Source organism: Mus pahari, unplaced genomic scaffold (assembly GCF_900095145.1).
Source record: "Mus pahari unplaced genomic scaffold, PAHARI_EIJ_v1.1 scaffold_4761_1, whole genome shotgun sequence".
NCBI lineage: Eukaryota > Metazoa > Chordata > Mammalia > Rodentia > Muridae > Mus > Mus pahari.
Window position 1 is genome coordinate 77,526 of NW_018394043.1, and position 20,592 is coordinate 98,117.

At 36.7% G+C, this 20,592-nt stretch overlaps 1 protein-coding gene across 1 annotated transcript in view; it reads right to left on the minus strand.

Annotated features, from left to right (window-relative positions):
• LOC110315845 (vomeronasal type-2 receptor 116-like) overlaps positions 1-20,592 on the minus strand; it is a 51,427-nt gene that overhangs the window by 15,472 nt on the left and 15,363 nt on the right. The window contains exons 4-6 of the mRNA XM_021189795.1: positions 14,246-14,473; positions 13,089-13,212; positions 3,147-4,070 (exon numbers count right to left, since the gene is read on the minus strand). Coding sequence (XP_021045454.1) covers positions 3,147-4,070; positions 13,089-13,212; positions 14,246-14,473 — 1,276 coding nt within the window. The remainder of the gene's footprint in view (positions 1-3,146; positions 4,071-13,088; positions 13,213-14,245; positions 14,474-20,592) is intronic.

Sequence of the window (20,592 nt, forward strand, 5' to 3'; positions counted from 1 at the left end):
AAGTAATTGTTGCTTCCCGTTATTTTTGTTGTGAGAGTTGGGATTCTGTTCTGTGGCTGTCTTCTTTTACATTAGTTAAAGGATTACTTTTTTTGCTTTTTCTAGTGAGTAGTTTCTGTCCTTGAATTAGTGTTTTCCTGTTATTATCCATTGAAGGGCTGGATTCGTTGAAAGATAATGTGTGAATTTGGTTTTGTCAGCGAATACTTTGGTTTCTCCATCTATGGTAATTGAGAGTTTAGCTGGGTATAGTAGCCTGGGCTGGCATTTGTGTTCTTTTAGGGTCTGTNTAACATCTGTCCAGGATATTCTGTCTTTCATAGTCTCTGGTGAGAAGTCTGGAGCAATTCTAATAGGCCTTCCTTTATATGTTACTTGACCTTTTCCCCCTTACTGCTTTTAATATTCTGTCTTTATTTAGTGCATGTGTTGTTCTGATTATTATGTGTCGAGAGGAAATTCTTTTCTGGTCCAGTCTATTTGAGGTTCTGTAGGCTTCTTGAATGTTCATGGGCATCTCTTTCTTTAGGTTAGGGAAGTTTTCTCCTATAATTTTGTTGAACATATTTGCTGGCCCTATAAGTTGATAATCTTCATTTTCATCTACTTCTATTATCCGTAGATTTGGTCTTCTCATTCTGTCCTGGATTTCCTGGATGTTTTGAGTTAGGTTCTTTTTGCATTTTGCATTTTCTTTGATTGTTGTGTCCATTTTCCCTATGGAATCTTCTGCACCTGAGATTCTCTCTTCCATCTCTTGTATTCTGTTGCTGATGCTTGCATCTATGTATCCTGATTTCTTTCCATCTATGGTTCCTGTTTTCTTTCCTAGGGTTTCTATCTCCAGAGTTGTCTCCCTTTGGGTTTTCTTTATCAATTCTACTTCAATATTTACATCCTGTATGGTTTTGTTCAATTCTATCACCCGTTTGGTAGTGTTTTCCTGAAACTCTCTAAGTGAATTTTGTGTTTCCTCTTTAAAGGCTTCTAGCTGTTTACCTGTGTTCTCCTGTATTTTATTGAGTATTTTTGCATTGATATTCATAAGTTCTTTTAGTTTGTTGTGGTTTTGTGTGCTTTAAGTATAAGCATAACTGCGCCTTCATAGAAAGAATTGGTTAGTTTTTCTTCTGTTTCTATTATGTGGAATAGTTTGAGGAGTATTGGTAATAGATCTTCTCTGAAGGTGTAATAGAATCCTGCACTAAAATAATCTGGCCCTGGTCCTTTTTTTTTTTGGGGGGGGGGTCAGGAGGCAGCTATATCAGGCTACAGTTAACAAGTACTTGTTGACATCCACAGTAGTATGTGGGTTTGGTAACTTTATATGGGTTGGATTCTCAGGTGTAGCAGTCTCTGGATGGCCTTTCCTTCAGTCTCTGCTCCACACTTTTATTTCTGTATTTCCTCCCATGAGTATTTTGTTTCTAAAATACTTTCTAAAAAGGACTGAAGCATTCACATTTTGGTATTCCTTCTTCTTGAGTTTCATGTGGTCTGTGGATTTTATCTTGGGTATTCTGAGTTTGGGGCTAATATCCCCTTAACAGTGAGTGCATACCATGGGCGTTCTTTTGTTATTGGGCAAAATCACACAGGATCATACTTTATAATTCCATCCATTTCCCTAAGCATTCCCTCAGATCATAATCAGGTCACCCTGGCTTGGTAAGTGTTTATACTTATACCAAGTCAAGGAATTTTTGATTCTACTTAGGTTTGCTCATACCTACTGATTCAATGTTGAACCTATAACCCATTTTGACCTCCTGTCATTTCTAAATCAGTTACCAACTACCACATACATCATGGGAGTCAGGACAAGGTAATTTATTAACTTTAATAGACATATGTGAAGACATGAACAGGAAGTGAGATGATTGTGTAGGCATCTGAATCTGCAATTAAAATTTCATCTCTATGAGTCCCCTTGTGGAGACAGTTTATCAGTGTTATTGAAAATGAATAATCACTTATGCTGAGAGCAGACTGGTCTTTTTCTGCCTTCACTCTTTCTACATTGCCTCAGAAATACAACAGTGTCCATGAAGTTAAGACCATCTACTGTGCCTCTGAAATCCTACCTTTTCAATTATACCATAAAAATAGCAAACCCTCTATCAGAAAAACTATAAGGGACTTGACTTGTCCAAACTACATTAGATAAGCTGATTTGCATTGATGGAAATTAGGATATTACTTGAATAAGAGAGTTTAATTTTTTTTTCACAGAGCCATAGTATTTCTCAAGGGTACTAAATATCCAAACATTGTTAATATGATAATGTTCAAAGTCTCCTCAGAAGTTATTTTAAATAATATTTTAGCTTCCACTGTCAATTATTTATGACATATACTTCTCCAAGAAAATGACTTATTTTTCCAATGAACTATATATTATCAATATTATTCTGCTGTATAATTTTAGGAATACCATTTTCCCTAATGCCTGTTGGTAAACTGAGCCCATCCTACTTGCTTCTACCCCAATGCACTGTTATCAAAACAGCCTATGAAACACTCACATTCTTTTCCTGAGCTGAATATTTCTAAGCAATACTCCACATCATAAGGCTTCATTTTTCTCTCATAACAAAATCATGAGATATCAAAATACCAAAATATTTCTACTGTCTTTCTAAACCATGAATTTTTTCTCAAAAACATAAAAAAAGGGACCTGTTAAATTGAGGCTTGACAGACAATCTGCTCTTATAATGTTCAATTTACACAGAAAAATAAAAGAGATTTTTCAGGAGTTCAAAAACAAATGAAATCAATCACAGAAAAATTATTATTTCCTTTTTTAACCATAGAAGGACAAAATAAACACAGCATTGCTTCAAATGATGGCACATATTAAGCCCTGGGGATTTTTAGGTAGAGGAAGGCAGACACATATTTGTTTATGCCATACTGAACGACAGGCCAACAAAGGATACATTGTAATATATCCTTACAGAAAAAAGTGTAAGATGAATCTAAAATATGAAATAAAAATCATAGTTCCAGTACAGATTTTAATGTGAAGAATTATGAACCAACAGAATCACATCATATTATACATAAATAAGAGATTTAGAATGGAGTGGCACTGCTTTCAACCATTGTATTTAATTTATTATCTTAGTTTGATTTATTAATAAAATGTAAACCACTATTTCTTTTTGAATGGGATTTATGCCTAATGTCAAGACAGACGTTCTTATCTGGCCTTAATAAAATAATGTAGCACTTGGGGGCAAAGATCAAGCTAAGGAGTGCTGTACTGGAAGCCAACATAGAGAAGACTTCCATAGCCACCATTACTTTTCCTTTTGTGCTATGGTAGACAGGGAGGAATGTGATCCAGACGCAGAAAAACACTTGCATGCTGAATGACAGGAATTTGGCTTCATTGAATGTATCAGGAAGATTCCTGGACAAGAAGGCCAGGGTATAGCTCACAAGTGCCAGGGAACAAAGGTATCCCAGGACACAATGGAAGGCAACTGTTGAACCCTTGTTGCAAAAAATGATGATGTGACCATCTTCAGCATGAGCATCTTGATCAATGAAGGGTGGGGAAGTAAGAAGCCAGATTCCACAGAAGAGAAGTTGGATGAGTGTGCAGATGGGAATGATGTAATTAGGAACTCTTGATATCATTAACTGTCTCACCCTTCTAGCTGGAACAGTGACCTTGAATGCAATAACCACTGTAATAGCTTTGGCCAACACTGTGGAGAGAGCCACAGTGAAAAAAATTCCAAATGCTGTCTGCTGCAAGATACAAGTTGCTGAGTTTGGCTGGCCAATGAACAGCAAAGAACTGAGAAAACAAATGATGAGTGTCAAGAGGAGGGTGTAGCTGAGAGTCCAATTATTGGCCTTGACAATGGGTGTGTGTCTGTGCTTCACAAAGACTACAAGAACCATAGCTGTAAGCACAGATAGGCACAGTGCTGTGGTCGTGAGAACTATGCCCAAGGAATCTTCATAGGCCAAAAAGCTCACAGCTTTCTGCAGGCAGTGGTTCTTCTCTGAGTTTGCATAGTGACTTTCTGGACACTTCACACACTCATCCATATCTGTGCAGAAATGAAGATAAGTGTGAATCAATCCCAGGACTTCCCTTTCTTCCTAAGCTGATACTCAGATGCAGCTCTTTGAAATCCTTCTTGAATCACCCTTTTTCATTATCTTAGAAGTATTTACATACTCTTTGAATCATTTCAAATATTTACTACCCTCGTTGCATATATAGACACAAATAAATTTTTAAAAACGACCAGTGTTTTCCATATGCTTTTGTATGCTTTTCAGAATTTTTCTATCTATTATTTATCTATTTGATAAGTCATAATATTGCAGAATTATACTGTATACTCCAAATTTGACTCTGGCATCATCTTACAACGGTTTTTATTTCTAGATTACATGTTTTATAGAATATACATTTTTGAAATTCATTTATTTTTTTCAGATTTAAATATTTACTTATTTTCATTGAATCCATTGCGTCCTCTAATTTAGTTCATACTCTGAATGAGTTTAAACAACAAATACCATTAAAATCTTGAATCATAAATTCTTTCATATTAGCATGTTGTTACATTTGGATATAGTTTGATTTCCAGGTTCTCAAAAAAAGAAAAAAAAAACAAGTTTTGAATTCTCTGCTTTTAAACATTTATGATTTCCATCTTTAACTAAAAAACCATATAGTCACCTGATTGCTGAGTCCTCTGGAAAAAGCCTACCTGACTTGAGCTACTTCCTATACCTTTTGGACCTCTATTTTCCTACCACCTCCCTTCCATTTTAGTTAGACCACAGAGTCTAAGATATGCAGGTGAAATTCCCTTCTTGTCCCATCTTCCCTGCTTGCTGAGTCCTCTGGAGCATGCCAAGCTGCCCTGAGCAGCCTGCTATTCCAGTGGATAATCCTTTCTCCCATCAACTCACTGCTTAGCTTCATTGAATCTGATGCTCCTGAGATATACAGACATGCAAATCTTGGACCATACAGATTTGAAGAGCCAGAACTATACAACGCCAGGAGGCTTGCCACACCAGGACCATCCCTCTCCCAATATTTACTACAACAGGAATATCCAGAGCAAAGCCATCCAGATAACTAAAGTTCCTTTAAAGAACACAATCAAGAAAATCCAGAGAATATGTTGCCTTCAGAGCACAGCTATCTTTCTTTTTCTACAGCAAGCCTTGGATATCCTAACACAATTCAAATACAAGAAAATGACCTTAAATTCAATCTTATAAAGATGATAGAGGCCTTTAAAGAACAAATGAATTAATCAGTTAAAGAAATACAGGAAAATACAATCAAACATGTAGAGGTCTCTGAAGAAGAAAAAAATAAACCCTTTAATGATACACAGGAAAATAAAATTCAACAGGTGAAGGAAGTGAATAAAACTCTGCAAGATCTGAAAGTAGAAGTAGAACCAATAAATAAAACATAAACTGAAGGAATTCTGGAGAAACCTAGAGAAGGGTACAGAAACAGTAGATCATTAAGATAATACAGGAAATGGAAGAGAGAATCTAAGGCATAGATGATACAAAAGAAGAAATCAATACCTCAGTCAAAGAAAACATTAAATCTAAAAGATTCTTGACACAAAACACCAAGGAAATCTGGAATATTATGAAAACACCTAACCTAACAATAATAGGAATAGAAGAAGGTGAAGAGTCCCAGCTCCAAGGCCCAGAACTCCAGAAGACCCAACAAGCAGCTGAAAGAGTCAGAGTCAGAGAGTTACACCCAACCAATGAACAAAGCAACTGACTCCTATTGTTGAATTAGGGAAAGACTGAAAGAAGTTGAGGAGGAGTGTGATCCCCATAGGAGGACCAGCTGTGTCAATTAATATGAAGCCCCAAGATTCCTCAAACACTGGACCACCAAAGAGGCAGCATATACCAGCTGTTATGAGGTCACCAACACACATACAGCAGAGGCCTGTCTGATCTGTGTTCATTCAGAGATGATGCACCTAACCTTCAAGGAACTGCAGGCCCCAGTGTGTTTAGAGGTCATGTAGCATGGGGGATGGGGACATCCACATGGAGACAGGAGGCGGGAAGGGGATATAGGATGTGGAGCAGTAGGAAGGTGGACACGGGGAGTGTAAAGTAAATAAATAAATAAATTTTACAAAATAAAGAGAAAATTGTTAAGCAATAAATTTCAAAGAAAGAATGAAATAATAAAAAAAATCTGGTTAAAATACTAATAATAGAAGAACAACGCCCCCCCCCCCAAAAAAAAAAAAACTGCAGAAAGAGATGACTATAAACAGAAAAGCATTTTATAGGTCACCAACTGTACTGGTCCAGAAAAGAAAATCCTCCTGCTACATAATATTCAAAACACCAAATGTGCAGAACAAATAAAGAATATTAAGAGCAGTGAGACAAAAATGCCAGGCAACATACAAAGACAGGTCTATCAGAATTATATCTGACTTCCCAACAGAGGCTCTAAAAGCTAGAAGAACCTGGACAAATATCTTGTAACCTCTAAAAAGCCACAGAGGCCAACCTAGATTACTATACCCAGAAAAATTCTCAATAGCTACCAATGGAAAAACAAGATATTTCAAGTTAAATCTAAATTGAAACAGTATCTACCCATAAATCCAGTCCTACAGAAAATACTAGAAGAAAATCATCAACCCAAGGAGGATAATTGGTTCCAAGAAAACAAAGAAAGTAAGTGATTCCATACCAACAGGAAGGTAGGCACACACACACACACAAACACACCAGTATCAAAGTGACAGGAATTAAGAATCACTGGTCATAAATGGGACATCATAAAATTGCAAAGCTTCTGTAAGGCAAAAGACACTGTAAACAAGACTAAAAGGCCACCAACAGATCGGGAAAGGATTTTTACCAATCCTAAATCTGATAAAGGACTAATATACAATATATACAAAGAGCTCAAGAAGCTGGACTCCAGAAATTCAAAAAAAAAAAACCACACTAAAAAATGGGGTGCAGACCTAAATAAAGAATTCTCAACTGAGGAATATCAAATGGCTGAGAAACACCTGAAAAAAATGTTCAACATCCTTAGGCATCAGGGAAATGCAAATCAAAACAACCCTGAGATTCCACCTCACACCAGTCAGAATAGCTAAGATTAAAAAATCAGGTGACAGCAGATGCTGGCGAGGTTGTGGAGAAAGAGGAACAGATGCTGGTGGGATTGCAAGCTTGTACAACCACTCTGGAAATCAGTCTGGCGGTTCCTCAGAAAATTGGACATAGTACTACTGGACACCCAACAATACCACTTCTGGGCATATACCCAGAAGATCTTCCAACTGGTAGTAAGGACACATGCTCCACTATGTTCATAGCAGCTTTATTTATAATAGCCAGAAGCTGGAAAGAACCCAAGTGTCCCTCAATAGAGGAATGAATACAGAAACTGTGGTACATTTACACAATGGAGTACTACTCAGCTATTAAAAACAATGAATTTATGAAATTCTTGGGCAAATGGATGTATCTGGAGGATATCATCCTGAGTGAGGTAACCCAATCACAAAAGAAGTCACTAGATATGCACTCACTGATAAGCAGATATTAGCCCAGAAACTTAGAATACCCGAGATACATCTTGCAAAACACAAGAAAACCAAGAAGGATGACCATCGTGTGGATACTTCATTCCTCCTTAGAATAAGGAACAAAATACTCATGAAAGGATATAGGTACAGAGACAAAATTTAGATGAAAGGATGGACTATCCAGAGACTACCCCGTCTGGGAATCCATCCCATCATCAGCCACCAAACCTAGATACTAATGCACATGCCAGCAAGACTCTGCTGAAGGGACCCTGATATAGCAGCCTCTTTTGAGGCTATGCCAGTGCCTGGCAAACACCAAAGTGGATGCTCACAGCCAGCTATTGGATGGAACACAGGGTCCCCAATGGAGGAGCTAGAGAAAGTACCCAAGGAGCTGAAGAGGACTGCAACCCTGTAGGTGCAACAACAATATGAACTAACCAGTACCCCCTGAGCTTGTGTCTCTAGATGCATATATAGCAGAAGATGGCCTAATCGGCCATCACTGGGAAGAGNGGCCCCTTGGTCTTGCAAACTTTATATGGCCCAGCACAAGGGAAGGCCTGGGCCAAGTAGTGGGAGCGGGTGGGTAGGGGAAGAGGGGTTGGGGGTGTATAGGGATTTCGGGATAGCATTTGAAATGTAAATAAAGAAAATAATAATGAAAAAAAATAAAAAAAAAAAGAATCACTGGTCATTAACACAACACCAATGGGCTTAGTTCCCTAATAAAAAGACATAGGATGACAGAACTGATGTGAAAACAGGAGTTATCATTCTTCTGAATAAAAGAAACACAGCTTGGCTGGGCAGTGGTGCCACATGCCTTTAATCCCAGCATGTGGAAGGCAAAGGCAGGTGGATTTCTGGGTTCGAGGCCAGCCTGATCCACAAAGTGAGTTCCAGGACAGCCAGGGCTACACAGAGAAACCCTTTCTCGAAAAACCAGAAAAAAAAAAAGGAACAGCTCAGCAATGAATATAGACATTAACTCAAGAAAATGTCCCAAGAAGCAAGCTGGAGTAAATAGTCTAAAATCTAATAATATTCAGTTTCAAAAAAATTAATCAAAGGAGATAGAGAAGGAAACTTCATACACTTCATCAGAAAAAAAAAATCTACCAAGATGATATCTCAATTCTGAACACCTATGCCCTAAACACAGGGTCATCCACATTTTTTTTAAAGATAGGACATCATCCAGTGTACAACCCTGGAAGAATAGAACTCAGTTAATGAGATACATTAACTAAAAAATAACCTCTGTCCTACTTTATAACATAGAAGGTGCAACACTGAATAATAAAAGGAGGTAGGTATTGGTACTTGCTATTCATAAAAAGACTGGTTCAGTTAATTTCTGTATATCTGGAGTGCTTTAAAACTGCAAAGACTTCCACACTAAAATAAAACTGTCATGTAATAAATGTGTTTTCTTTGTAGGATACAGTTTTTGGATTCCTTAAATTGGAATTATAGGGCTGATAATAAAAATAAAGTCTGTTCTATTGCAACTTTATAATTGGGATTGAACTAGTAACCCTGAAAACATGATGAAAAATGAAACTTATAAACTGTATTTCTTGGATAATCATTAGTCTGTCTTTATTCTATGAAACCTGTATAAATAAAGACTTTAATGCCAGGACTGGGTTTTATGAATTTAAGTTATTAACTAAAAAGTTTCCATCAAATTTCCAAATAATATAGGCTGTTACCATGAAAATAGGATGCTCTGCACAACCAGGTAGCAAGGCCCTAACTCTGAAGAAAATGTGGCATAACCCATTGAATAGGGAGTGGTTAAAATGGTACTACATTAATCATCCATGACATGTTATAGTGTCTATGACACAAAAAGGTACTCTAGACTATACCTAAAGATGAGCATAAGCACTAATTGAATTACCCAAGTTTTGATCTATATTTAGTTCTGCTGACAAACTATGTTAGAGTAATGATGGCACAAACCTTTAGGGAGTAACCAAGAAATAATTGATATGATTCTAGGTCTACTCAATAAGATCGAACATATTTGTGGCATTACTTGAACAACTACATACCAGAGACTAAATAGGCTAGAAACTTAGGGTAAAACCAATATTATTGGTCTCGAAAATTTTGACTTCATTAATTTTACAGGACAAATACTAGATCAGTTTCCATCACATAATATTTTACAGCTTCTAAAGTTATATCCAATAATTTTTCCCTCAAGGGTATCTCAGGAATCCTTGCCACAGCAGGCAGCTTTAGATTTAACAGAAAACTCTCTAAAGGAAGAGCTGCAAAAAATTATATATCAAGAGATTCATTCATGTAGGACTAAGGAAACCACAGCTCAGAGATTTGAATTAATTGCTGTAGTTTCAGCAATTATTCTTTTCTTCAAATTTTGCTGGGAGATTTTTAGATTTGTTTTCTGATTTACAATATGTTTTCCTCATTGTTTCCTTAGATTGAATTAGCAGCTTTGCCTTCTGTTAAATCCACAATATTTTTATTATTAAAAAAAAGTTACAAAATTTTATTCCCTAAAGTCCTTTGCCCTTTCTTATTTGGATTTTCTAGGGCTCATATTTCTTGCCTAGTTCCATCCATGAAGGAAACAGACTTTCAGACATTCAGGGATGATTATGCCCTCTGCTATTAAACTGGAAGATCAAACCAATACCTTACATGATCAAAATACCTCTGCTTTGAGGTATCAATTTTATCAATCCAAACAAGCAGCTAAAAGCATTGTAAGAGAATCCTCCATTTCTACTACACTCACTCATTGGGGTAAATCCTCAGGGACTTAACCTGGTGACTTAAGGCAGATAGATTTCATTGATATCACTTCATTTGGAAAGCTGACTTATGGTCAGTTATGTATAGAAATTTATTCACGTGTCAATATGGCAGCTGCCAAATCATCAGAGGCCTATAAGCATGTTGTTTCAAATCTTTTCCTCTGCTTTTAAATTCTAGTATAACCTAAAGCCTTGAGGTCAGATAATACTCCTGTTTATACCCCTGTCTTTTACAATCACTTTGTGCTTTATCGGGAACATTTTACTCTATAAGTATTCCATGTAAACCACAAGGATAAACTACTGTATAAAGATCTCATCAAACATTAAAGAGACATATTACTAAATTACAAGAAGGAGAATTTAAATATAGTTCTCTACATCATATTCTCCAATATTTTCTTTCTCTGATCAACCATTTTTATAGTTATTAACAAGGGCTCTCAAACCTATGCTACTGAATTGGCCAGGGAAAGAAAAAGTATGAACCCTTTAGTAAAACCTTTTGATAGTTCAGTGGAAAGGCCCCAGTATGCTTTTAGTTGCATTTCCAGCAGCTTGAATCTTCTGACTTTATGCTGTCTTTCTGATTTGAGTGCCTGACTACCTGATCTGACACCTCTCATTGATCAGCCAGTTCACCAGCAGACCTAGCAGCTAAGCATAATTCTACTACCCACAATTAGGAGAAAGCCATCTTTGCTCAATGAGTTTTCTCTGGATATTAACCCTTTGAATTCCACCCCAAAACTACAGTCACAGAGCTTTTGAATCTTTCCCTGAAAATTATTTTAGAATTTTCAATACATATAATATGGCTTTTATATGGGATGATTCTTTATCCCCAAACAAATCCTTTTCAATAAATGGATTTCTTCTTGATGGCCAACAGCAATACTTCAGGACCTTATACAGATAGAACACCAAAGAACTTTTTCATTTATTGGCTGCTTCATGTTTTGTATGGTTAAAAAAAAAAACTAATATCAAAATCTCTGAAATAACAGGGATACAAGCCTGTGTTTCTTGTATATTTTCTACATTGGTTGTAAATTCAAAAAATAAACAAAACCAAAACCAAATCAAACCAAACCAAAAAACCGACAAACCTCTATTTTTTAAATCTAATTCTATATTCACTACACACTGCTCATTTTGTATTGGTACTAGATATATTAATTTCTCAAATCATGAAGGATATTTTGATAGAATAATTTAACCTTCTCAAGTTATGCTACTTGTAAACCTGAACCACTCTTGGTATGATATCTCAGAAATTCACACCTAGCCCCAACTTTTAATTATATTCTGCTATAGTCATAGATAAGTGCCTTATTCACCCACCATCAGGAAGACTCCCTCATGTACTCCTGATGTAGAAAGGAAAAAAATACAGAGACCCACATCTAGATATTATACAGAGTTGGAGAAGAAGAGGGAGAAGGAGATGGAGAGGGAGGAAGCAGGGAAGAGGGAGGGGGAGAGGAGAGCGATAGCAAGAGCACTTGGAATACACATCCCTAAGTGAGGTGTCTCTATCTATTCTGTCTTCTCAGAACTTAGGGGACTCAGTGGAAGGTGAGAAAGAAGGAAAGAGAGAGAGAGAGAGAGAGAGAGAGAGAGAGACAGAGACAGAGACAGAGACAGAGACAGAGAGACAGAGACAGAGAGACAGAGAGACAGAAAGAAATGAAATGAAAGAAATGAAAGAGGTGGGGAGATAGAGGGACAAAAATAACACCAACAGAGCAAGGCCATCTATGAAAACTAAGCAGTGCTCATAATGAATATACAAGCACAAATGCGGGAATCACAGAGCCTAAATAGTTCTGCACTAGATGCTCAGCATATATTCCATAGGTTTCATTTCAGGACTTGTATTGCATTACTCAATGTATAAAGAAGTGAGTATCTTATTCTTTTGCAAACATTGAAGGATTTTATTTTTCTGATGTCTTGTTTTCTCAAACTTTAACGTAATGGGTTTTGTTTCACCTTATTATATTTTATTTGGTTACATCTCATTTATATTTCTTAGAAGCCTATTCTAATGAGAGACTATTAAGGAGTGGTTTTGGATGAGAGAGAATGTAGGAGAGAATCTAGGAGAAGTAGATGGAGGGGAACTGTATTCACATTTTATTTTGTATAAAGAGTCTATGTTTAATAATCGGGACAGAAATATTAAAAATGTTTTTTCAGTAAAACAAAAGAAATTTGCCAGGATAGAGATAAAACATATATAGTAGGGAAATTAAACTGAACTCTCATGTCACTTGCTATGTAACAATAACAATAATAACAAAAGTACTTGTACTTAGAATAGTCATAAATAGGATGTGAAATATCCAAGCTTTAAGTGAATCCTACATGTGACTGAGCATACGTTAAAAATGTATAGAAATGGTGTTCAATACACTGTGTTCATGGTGAACTTGATATAGACCCCTGATTTTTGGCCAAGGTCATTCACTTCAGGGAACAACATGTGCAATTTAACAGCCATGTAAATCAAGGATAATTTCTATCTGTAGTGTGTCTTCTTTCAAACAGAAATAAAAAGAAAAGCAATGTTCACATTTGAATCAAGGAAAAATAAACCTGTATCTCCTAAATCTCTCTAGTCCATTTCTACTGGATTATGTATTGCAGATTACACTGGACAAGTCAGAATAGTCACTGTCTTTTCTGTTTTTACCTGTCTCATTGGAAATCTCATTGTCTGCACAAGGAGTGCAATAAAAGCAGCAGGCAACCTTGCCTTCCTGGGCAGATTTCCTGAATCCAGGTCTACAGCTCTCACTGCACACAGACTGAGGAACCTGAGAGAAATGACAGGTATTAGCAAATGCTTGGATATTTATGAGAAATCCAAATAAATACATTATTTCTGAGTATCATCAAACAGTTTATTTGCAATACTTACACTTACAATAAGGATATGGGTGTGGGTATTATTAGTTTTATCAGATTTTGGGCTACACAGCTCAAATGTTTAAATCTTTGTCCAATACATGGAGCTGTTGTTAAGAGTAGGTCATTAAAGTAGTGTTGTACAAGGTTATGCTATTACTTCAGATTCAACTTACAGATTCTCTACTACAGGATATTATGGGAAGGCCTTTTATATGATGTGGTAATGCATGTGGGTTAATTGAAAACTTTAAAGGGCTTGAATTCATCACAGAAGCAATCTGTGGAGATTTTTTGTGAGATTTATAGACACATTTACCTGAATTAGAAAGAGCCACCATCAAATGGGTGCCAGTATTTCACTGACTACTGTCATGGAGAGAAAGAAAAGGAGATAAAAGTGGAGCAATCATATTTTTCATCTCTGATTTTGGTCCTGAATGTGATGTTATCACTTCCTCTGTCCCCTAAAGCATTCTGTTCGCAGTATGATATGCTGCAGGCTCACATTGTCAGTCAAAACAACATATCATTCTGATGCTTTGTCAACATGTTATCTGAAGTAGCAAAGAAAGTATAACACACACACACTAGTCTACATTTTTAAAAACGAATGAAACAAAGGTCACTTTAAATCTCATTGAAATTTCTTAGGTTGGGTGGCAACACAAACCTCCTCTCAGTGTTTTGAGGCAGTGATGTAATTTAAGAGACATTTCATTCATAAGAAACATGTGGATATTATTAAAATTTTAAAATAAAGTTTTCCATTCATCAGAGTCAAAGAATGATTAAGTATTCTATTTTTGCTGTTTATATGTGATGTTCCCAGTGGAGAGTTGAATGTTGATCGGTACCACATAAGTATCCATGTATGGTTAAGTCCTGAAAATTATTATATTTTTAATGAAAGTCAAAGCCATGAGATAAAATGCAACTCACATTTTTAAACATTATAGGCCATTGTATCCTCTTTTCTGATAAAAACAACTGTTGACCATGGGGAGCATTTGGAGAAAAGTTTCCTACTTTCACCTTTAATGAAAGACCCTTTGGAAAATTCCAGAAATTGAGAATGTCATATTCTGAATCTAAGTTATTTTTTCCATCCATATCTGTGTGGCCTCTCATGTGATTCTTCAGTAGGGTGTTCTTTAGGAAAGGGAGGACCTAAAAGAGATGCAGGAAGATATTCTGAAGTATATCTGAGAAAATAAAAGCATTTTCTTTAAAAAGACAAACAATAGCAGTGTTTTTTTAAAGATTTATTTATTATTATATCTAAGAACACTGTAGCTATGCAGTGTATAGCACCAGAAGAGGGCATCAAATCTCATTACGGATGGTTGTGAGCAACCATGTGGTTGCTGGGATTTGAACTCAGGACCCTCAGAAGAGCAGTCAGTGCTTTTAACCACTGAGTCATTTCTCCAGCCCAATATCAGTGTTTTTTTAAACTCTCAAAATAAAAAGGAATTATCACTACAGCTGAATAAATAAAAGATACAAGGATTCAAATGCATTAATATTTTAGAATTTCATTCTACTCAAGAGAAATCATGGAATACAATTCTGGCCCAGAACTTTGTTTGAGGCAGAGCCAACTCTCCAGAACTCCTCCCACACAGAGACAGTTTGATTTCCATGAGGTCCATTACAACCAGGTTCAGAGGTGAACCTCCCCCCAACCCCAATACTTGGCATAACTAGGATCCCCAACCACCCTCCAAGAGATACATCATCCATCCAGTGCACAACTGGGTTCAGGAGCAGATCAGGTTCCCTAGCACCCCCTGCCCATGTCCACATGCAGAGACTGCTTGATTCCTAGGAGGTACATAATAAGCAGGATCACAGGTAAGCCTTGCCCCTATACATGTTTAACTGGGAAACCCTCAGGACAGCAGATATAGTGCCTAGCCAACCTGCTGGAGACACATCATACTTCTGACCTGCAACTCTAGATTCCATCACAAACCCATAGAAAGCTTGAATCCTAGCAGGCCCATCCTGGGATCCCAGGTTCCCAATAGGGAAAATCTGCAGTCAGAGAGAGCATGGCCTGTTAACAACAGAGATAACCAGAGGGTGGATGACAAGTGTGAGGATACTAGCAAAAGAATCCAATTCCACTTAATACCATTAAAATCTGGTTCTCCCAACAAAGCAAATCCCAGATAAACTAGCAGACATGAAAATCAAATCTCATGAAAAGATAAAAGACCTTAAGGAGTATATAAATAACCCCCTTAAAAAATACAGGAGAATACAGGTAAACAGGTAAAAGGCACTTAAAGAGGAAACACATGAAATCTTACAGAAATAAAAGAAAACATAATTAAACAGGTGATGAAATTTTAAAATAATATCCAGGATCTGAAATTGAAAATAGAAACAATGAAGAAATTACAAATGGGGGGGGGGCTGGAGATGGAAAACCTAGGAAAGAAATCAGGAGTTATAGATACAAGCATCACCTACAGAATATAAGAGACAGAAAAAAACTCGGGCATAGAATATACCATAGAAACTATTGACACAACAGTCAAAGAAAATGCAAAATGCAAAATGGTCCTAACCCCAAACATCTAGGAAATCCATGGAACAATGAGAAGACCAAACCTAAGGATAGTAGGAATAAAGAGAGCAAAGATTCCCAACTTAAAGGCCCAGGAACGTCTTCAACAAAATTATAGGAAAAAAATCTTCCCTAACCTAAAGAAAGAGATGCCCATAAGCATACAAGAAACCTATAGAACCTCAAATACATTGGACCAGAAAAGAAATTCTTCCTGTCGCATAATAATCAAAACACCAAATGCACTAAACAAAGAAAAAATATTTAAAGTAGTAAGGGAAAATATGTTAATATATCTTAACATCAATGGACTCAACCCCCCTCGAAAAAAAAAACAACAAACAAACATAGACTAACAGACTGGATACAAAAAGAGCATCCAGCATTTTGCTGCATACAGGAAACACATCTCAGTGACACAGACAGAATAAAGGGGTGTAAAACAATTTTTCAAGCAAATGGTCCCAAGAAACAACCTGGAATAGCCACTCTAATATTGAATAAAACCAACATTCAACCAAAAGTTATCAAAAAAGATGAGGAGGGACATTTCGTACTCATCAAAGGAAAAATTTACCAAGATGACCTCTTAAGTCTGAACATCTATGGCACAAATGCTAGCGCACACTTCACAAAAGAAACTTTGAATCTCAAAGTACACATTGAACCTCACACAATAATAGAGGAAGTCTTCAACATGCCCCTCTCACCAACAGACAGATCATGGAAACACAAACTAAACAGAGATACAAAGAAGGTATCATGAAGTGCTGAGAAGGTATATTCTTTTGTTTTAGGATGAAATGTTCTGTAGATGTCCGTTAAATCCTTTTGGTTCATAATTTCTGTTAGTTTCACTGTGTCTCTGTGAACATCAACCAACCAGATCTCTCAGAGTCTAAAACACCAACCAAATTGTACATATGGAGGGACCCATGGCTCCAGTCATATATACAGCAGGGAATGGCCTTGTCAGCATCAATGGGCGAAGAGGCCCTGGGTCTTGTGAAGGTTTGATGACCCAGTGCAGGGGAATGTGAGGGTATAGAGGAGGAAGTGGGTAGGTGGGTGGGGGCAGACCCCCATAGAAGCAGAAAGAAGGGGGGTTGGATAAGGGTTCCCTGAGGGTGAATCAGGATTTATATATATATATTTGAAATGTAAATAAAATATCCAATAAAAGTATTACTATAATAAATTTTTAAAACTTAAAATAGATAAAAAATAAAGTATTACTATATACAGAAATCAATAAAGGGATATATATATATATATATATATATATATATATATATATAATGAGTAGATGAGTAGATGGCAGGAAATAAACTCATGGCCAAAATCAACCAAGTACAAACAAAGAGAACTATATTAAGAATCAACAAAAACAGGGGCTATTTCTTTGAAAAAGTCAACAAGATAATTAAACCTTTAGTCAGACAACAAGAGGGCACAGAAACAGTACCCCCTGTTAATAAAAAAAATCAGAAATGAAAAGGGAGACATAACAACAGAAAATAAATAAATTCAATAACTCTTCAACTCCTAGTACAAAAGCCTATACTCAAAAATTGGAAAATCTACATGAAATGGACAGTTTTCTAGACAGATATCAGGTATCTTTTATCAGGATCAGATAAACCATCTAAACAGTCTGATAAGCCCTAAAGAAGTAAAAGCAGTCATTAAATATCTCCCAACCAAATAGTCCCCAGGGCTTGAAGGTTTTAGTAGAGAATTCTATCAGAACTTTAAAGAAGACCTAATAACAATACTTCTCAAACTATTACATATAATAGAAACAGAAGGAACACTACCCCATACATTCTATGAAACCACCATTACACTGACACCTAAGCCACAAAAAGACCCAACAAAGAGAACTGCAGACCAATTTCCCTTATGCAAAAGTACTCAGTAAAATTTCCACAAGGAAAATCCAAGAACACATCAAAATCATCATTCACCATGATGAAGTAGGTTTCATCCTAGGAAGGAAGTTGGGTTGGAGAGCAATATAAGGAATCCATCAATGTAATCCATTGTGTAAATGAACTCAAAGAAAAGAAACACATGATCATCTCAGATGAGGAAAAAGCCTTTGACAAAACACCACACCCCTTCATGCATAAAGAACTGGAGAGAATAGGAATTCAGAATCCATGCCTAAATATATTAAAAGCAATATACCACAAGCCGTTAGCCAACATCAAACTAAATGGAAAGAACCTTGAAGCAATTCCACTAAAATCAGAGGGACAAGACAAAGCTGCCCATTCTCTCCCTATCTATTCAATATAGTACTTGAAACTCTAGCCAGTGCAATCAGGCAACAAAGGGAGATCAAAGGGATACAAATTGGAAAGGAGGAAGTCAATATATCCCTATTTGCACATGATATGATAGTATACATATGGGTTCCAAAAAATTTTATGCGAGAACTCCTATAGCTGATAAACAACTTCAACAAAGTGGCTGGACACAAAATCAATTCAAACAAGTCAGTAACTTTCCTGATAATCAGGCTGATAGAGAAATTAGGGAAATGACACCCTTTACCACAGTCACGTATATGAAATATCTTGGTGTGATGCTAACCAAGCAAGTGGAAGATCTCTATGGCAAGAAAATCAGGTCTCTGAAGAAAGAAATTGAAGAATACCTCAAAATATGGAAAGATCTCCCATGTTCATGGATTGGCAGGATTAACATAGTAAAAAGGGCCATCTTACCAAAAACAATCTACAGATTCAGTGCAACCTCATCAAAATTCCAACTCAGTTCTTCAGAAAGATAGAAAGAGCAATTCTCAAATTTATCCAGAATAAAACAAAACAAACAAAAACAAAAACAAAAGGTAGGGATAACAAAAACTTTTCTGAAATTAAAAGAACTTCTGGGTGAATCACCATCCCTGAACTCAGGCAGTACTACCAAGAAATAGTGAAAAAAATGTCATAGAATTGGTATAGATTCTGGGTGTGTAAGAGTTCTTGGCATTCAAGCTTTCTCTGAGACCCTGAGATCCTGGTATGAACAAGCTCCTGGTATCCTGGAATCCTAAGATCCTGGAATTGTTAAATGCCTGGAAGTGGTGTCTCCTCTGGGGACCATGTGGCTCTCATATAAGGGAGACATAACAACAGAACCTGAGGAAATCCAAAGCAACATCAAATCCTACTACAAAAGGCTATACTCAACAATACTGGACCAAGAAATGAACCCACTCACCTATGGTCATTTGATCTTTGACAAGAAAGCTAAAAAAAAAAATCCAGTCAGAAATAGACAGCATTTTCAAGGAATGGTGCTGGCACAACTGGCAGTTATCAAGTAGAAGAATTAGAATTGATCCATTCTTGTCTCCTTGCTCCACTGTGTTCATAGCAGCCTTATTTATAATAGCCAGAAGCTGGAAAGAACACAGATGTCCCTCAACAGAAGAATGGATACAGAAAATGTATTTACACAATGGAGTACTACTTAGCTATTAAAAACAATGAACTTATGAAATTCTTTGGTAAATGGATAGAACTGTAGGATATCATCCTGAGTGAGGTAACCCAATCACAAAATAACACAAATGATATGTACTCACTGGTAAGTGAATATTAGCCCAGAAGCTTAGAATACCAAGATCCAATTTGCAAAACACATGAAACTCAAGAAGAAGGAAGACCAAAGTGTGGATACTTCGTTCCTTCTTAGAATGGGGAACAAAATACCCATGGAAGGATTTGCACAAAGTTCAGAGAAGAGCCTGAAGAAATGACTATCCAGAGACTGCCCCACATGGGGATCTTTCCTATAAACAACCACCAAACACAGATACTAGGCAGGTCCTAACAAGATCCTGCTGACAGGATCTTCCACTCACACCAGTCAGAATGGCTAATATCCAAAACTCAGGTTACAGCATATGCTGGTGAGGATGTAGGGAAAGAGGATCATTTCTCCATGGCTGATGGAATTGCAATCACTCTGGAAATCAGTCTGGTGATTACTCAGAAAATTGGACTTCATACTATCTGAGAACCGAACTATACCATTCCTAGGCATATAGCTAAAAGATGTTCTAACATATAACAAGGATGCATGCTCCACTATGATTCATAGCAGTCTTATTTATAATAGCCAGAAGCTAGAAAGAACCCAGATATCCCTCAGCAGAAAAATGGATACAGAAAATTGGGTACATTTAAAGAATAAAATACTACTAAGCTTTTTAAAAACAATGACTTCATGAAATTCTTAGGCAAATAGATGGAACTAAAAAATATCATCCTGATATTTCAAAATACAGTTTCAAAAGAACACACAAGGTATATACACACTGAGAAGTGCATATTGGGAAAAAAAGCTCAAAATACCTATAAGTCACAGTTCAAATGAAGCTAAAAATATAGGAAGAACAAAGTATGGATGCTTCAGTACTACTTAGAAGGGGGAACAAAATCATCTCTGAGAAGTAGAAGGAGAGAGGGATCTGTGAGGAAGAGAGGAGGGAAAGAGAAAAAAGGCAGGCAGGATCAGGTATTGGAGGAAATGGGGGGTGTACAGAATGTGTGGAAATTGACCAGAATTTTGTAGTAATGGGGGATATGGAACTGGATGTAGCCACCAGAAAGTGCCAGATGTCAGACACCACAGAGCACTCACAGACCAAACCACCAACCAAAGAATACACATGGAGGGACCCACAGGTCTAGTG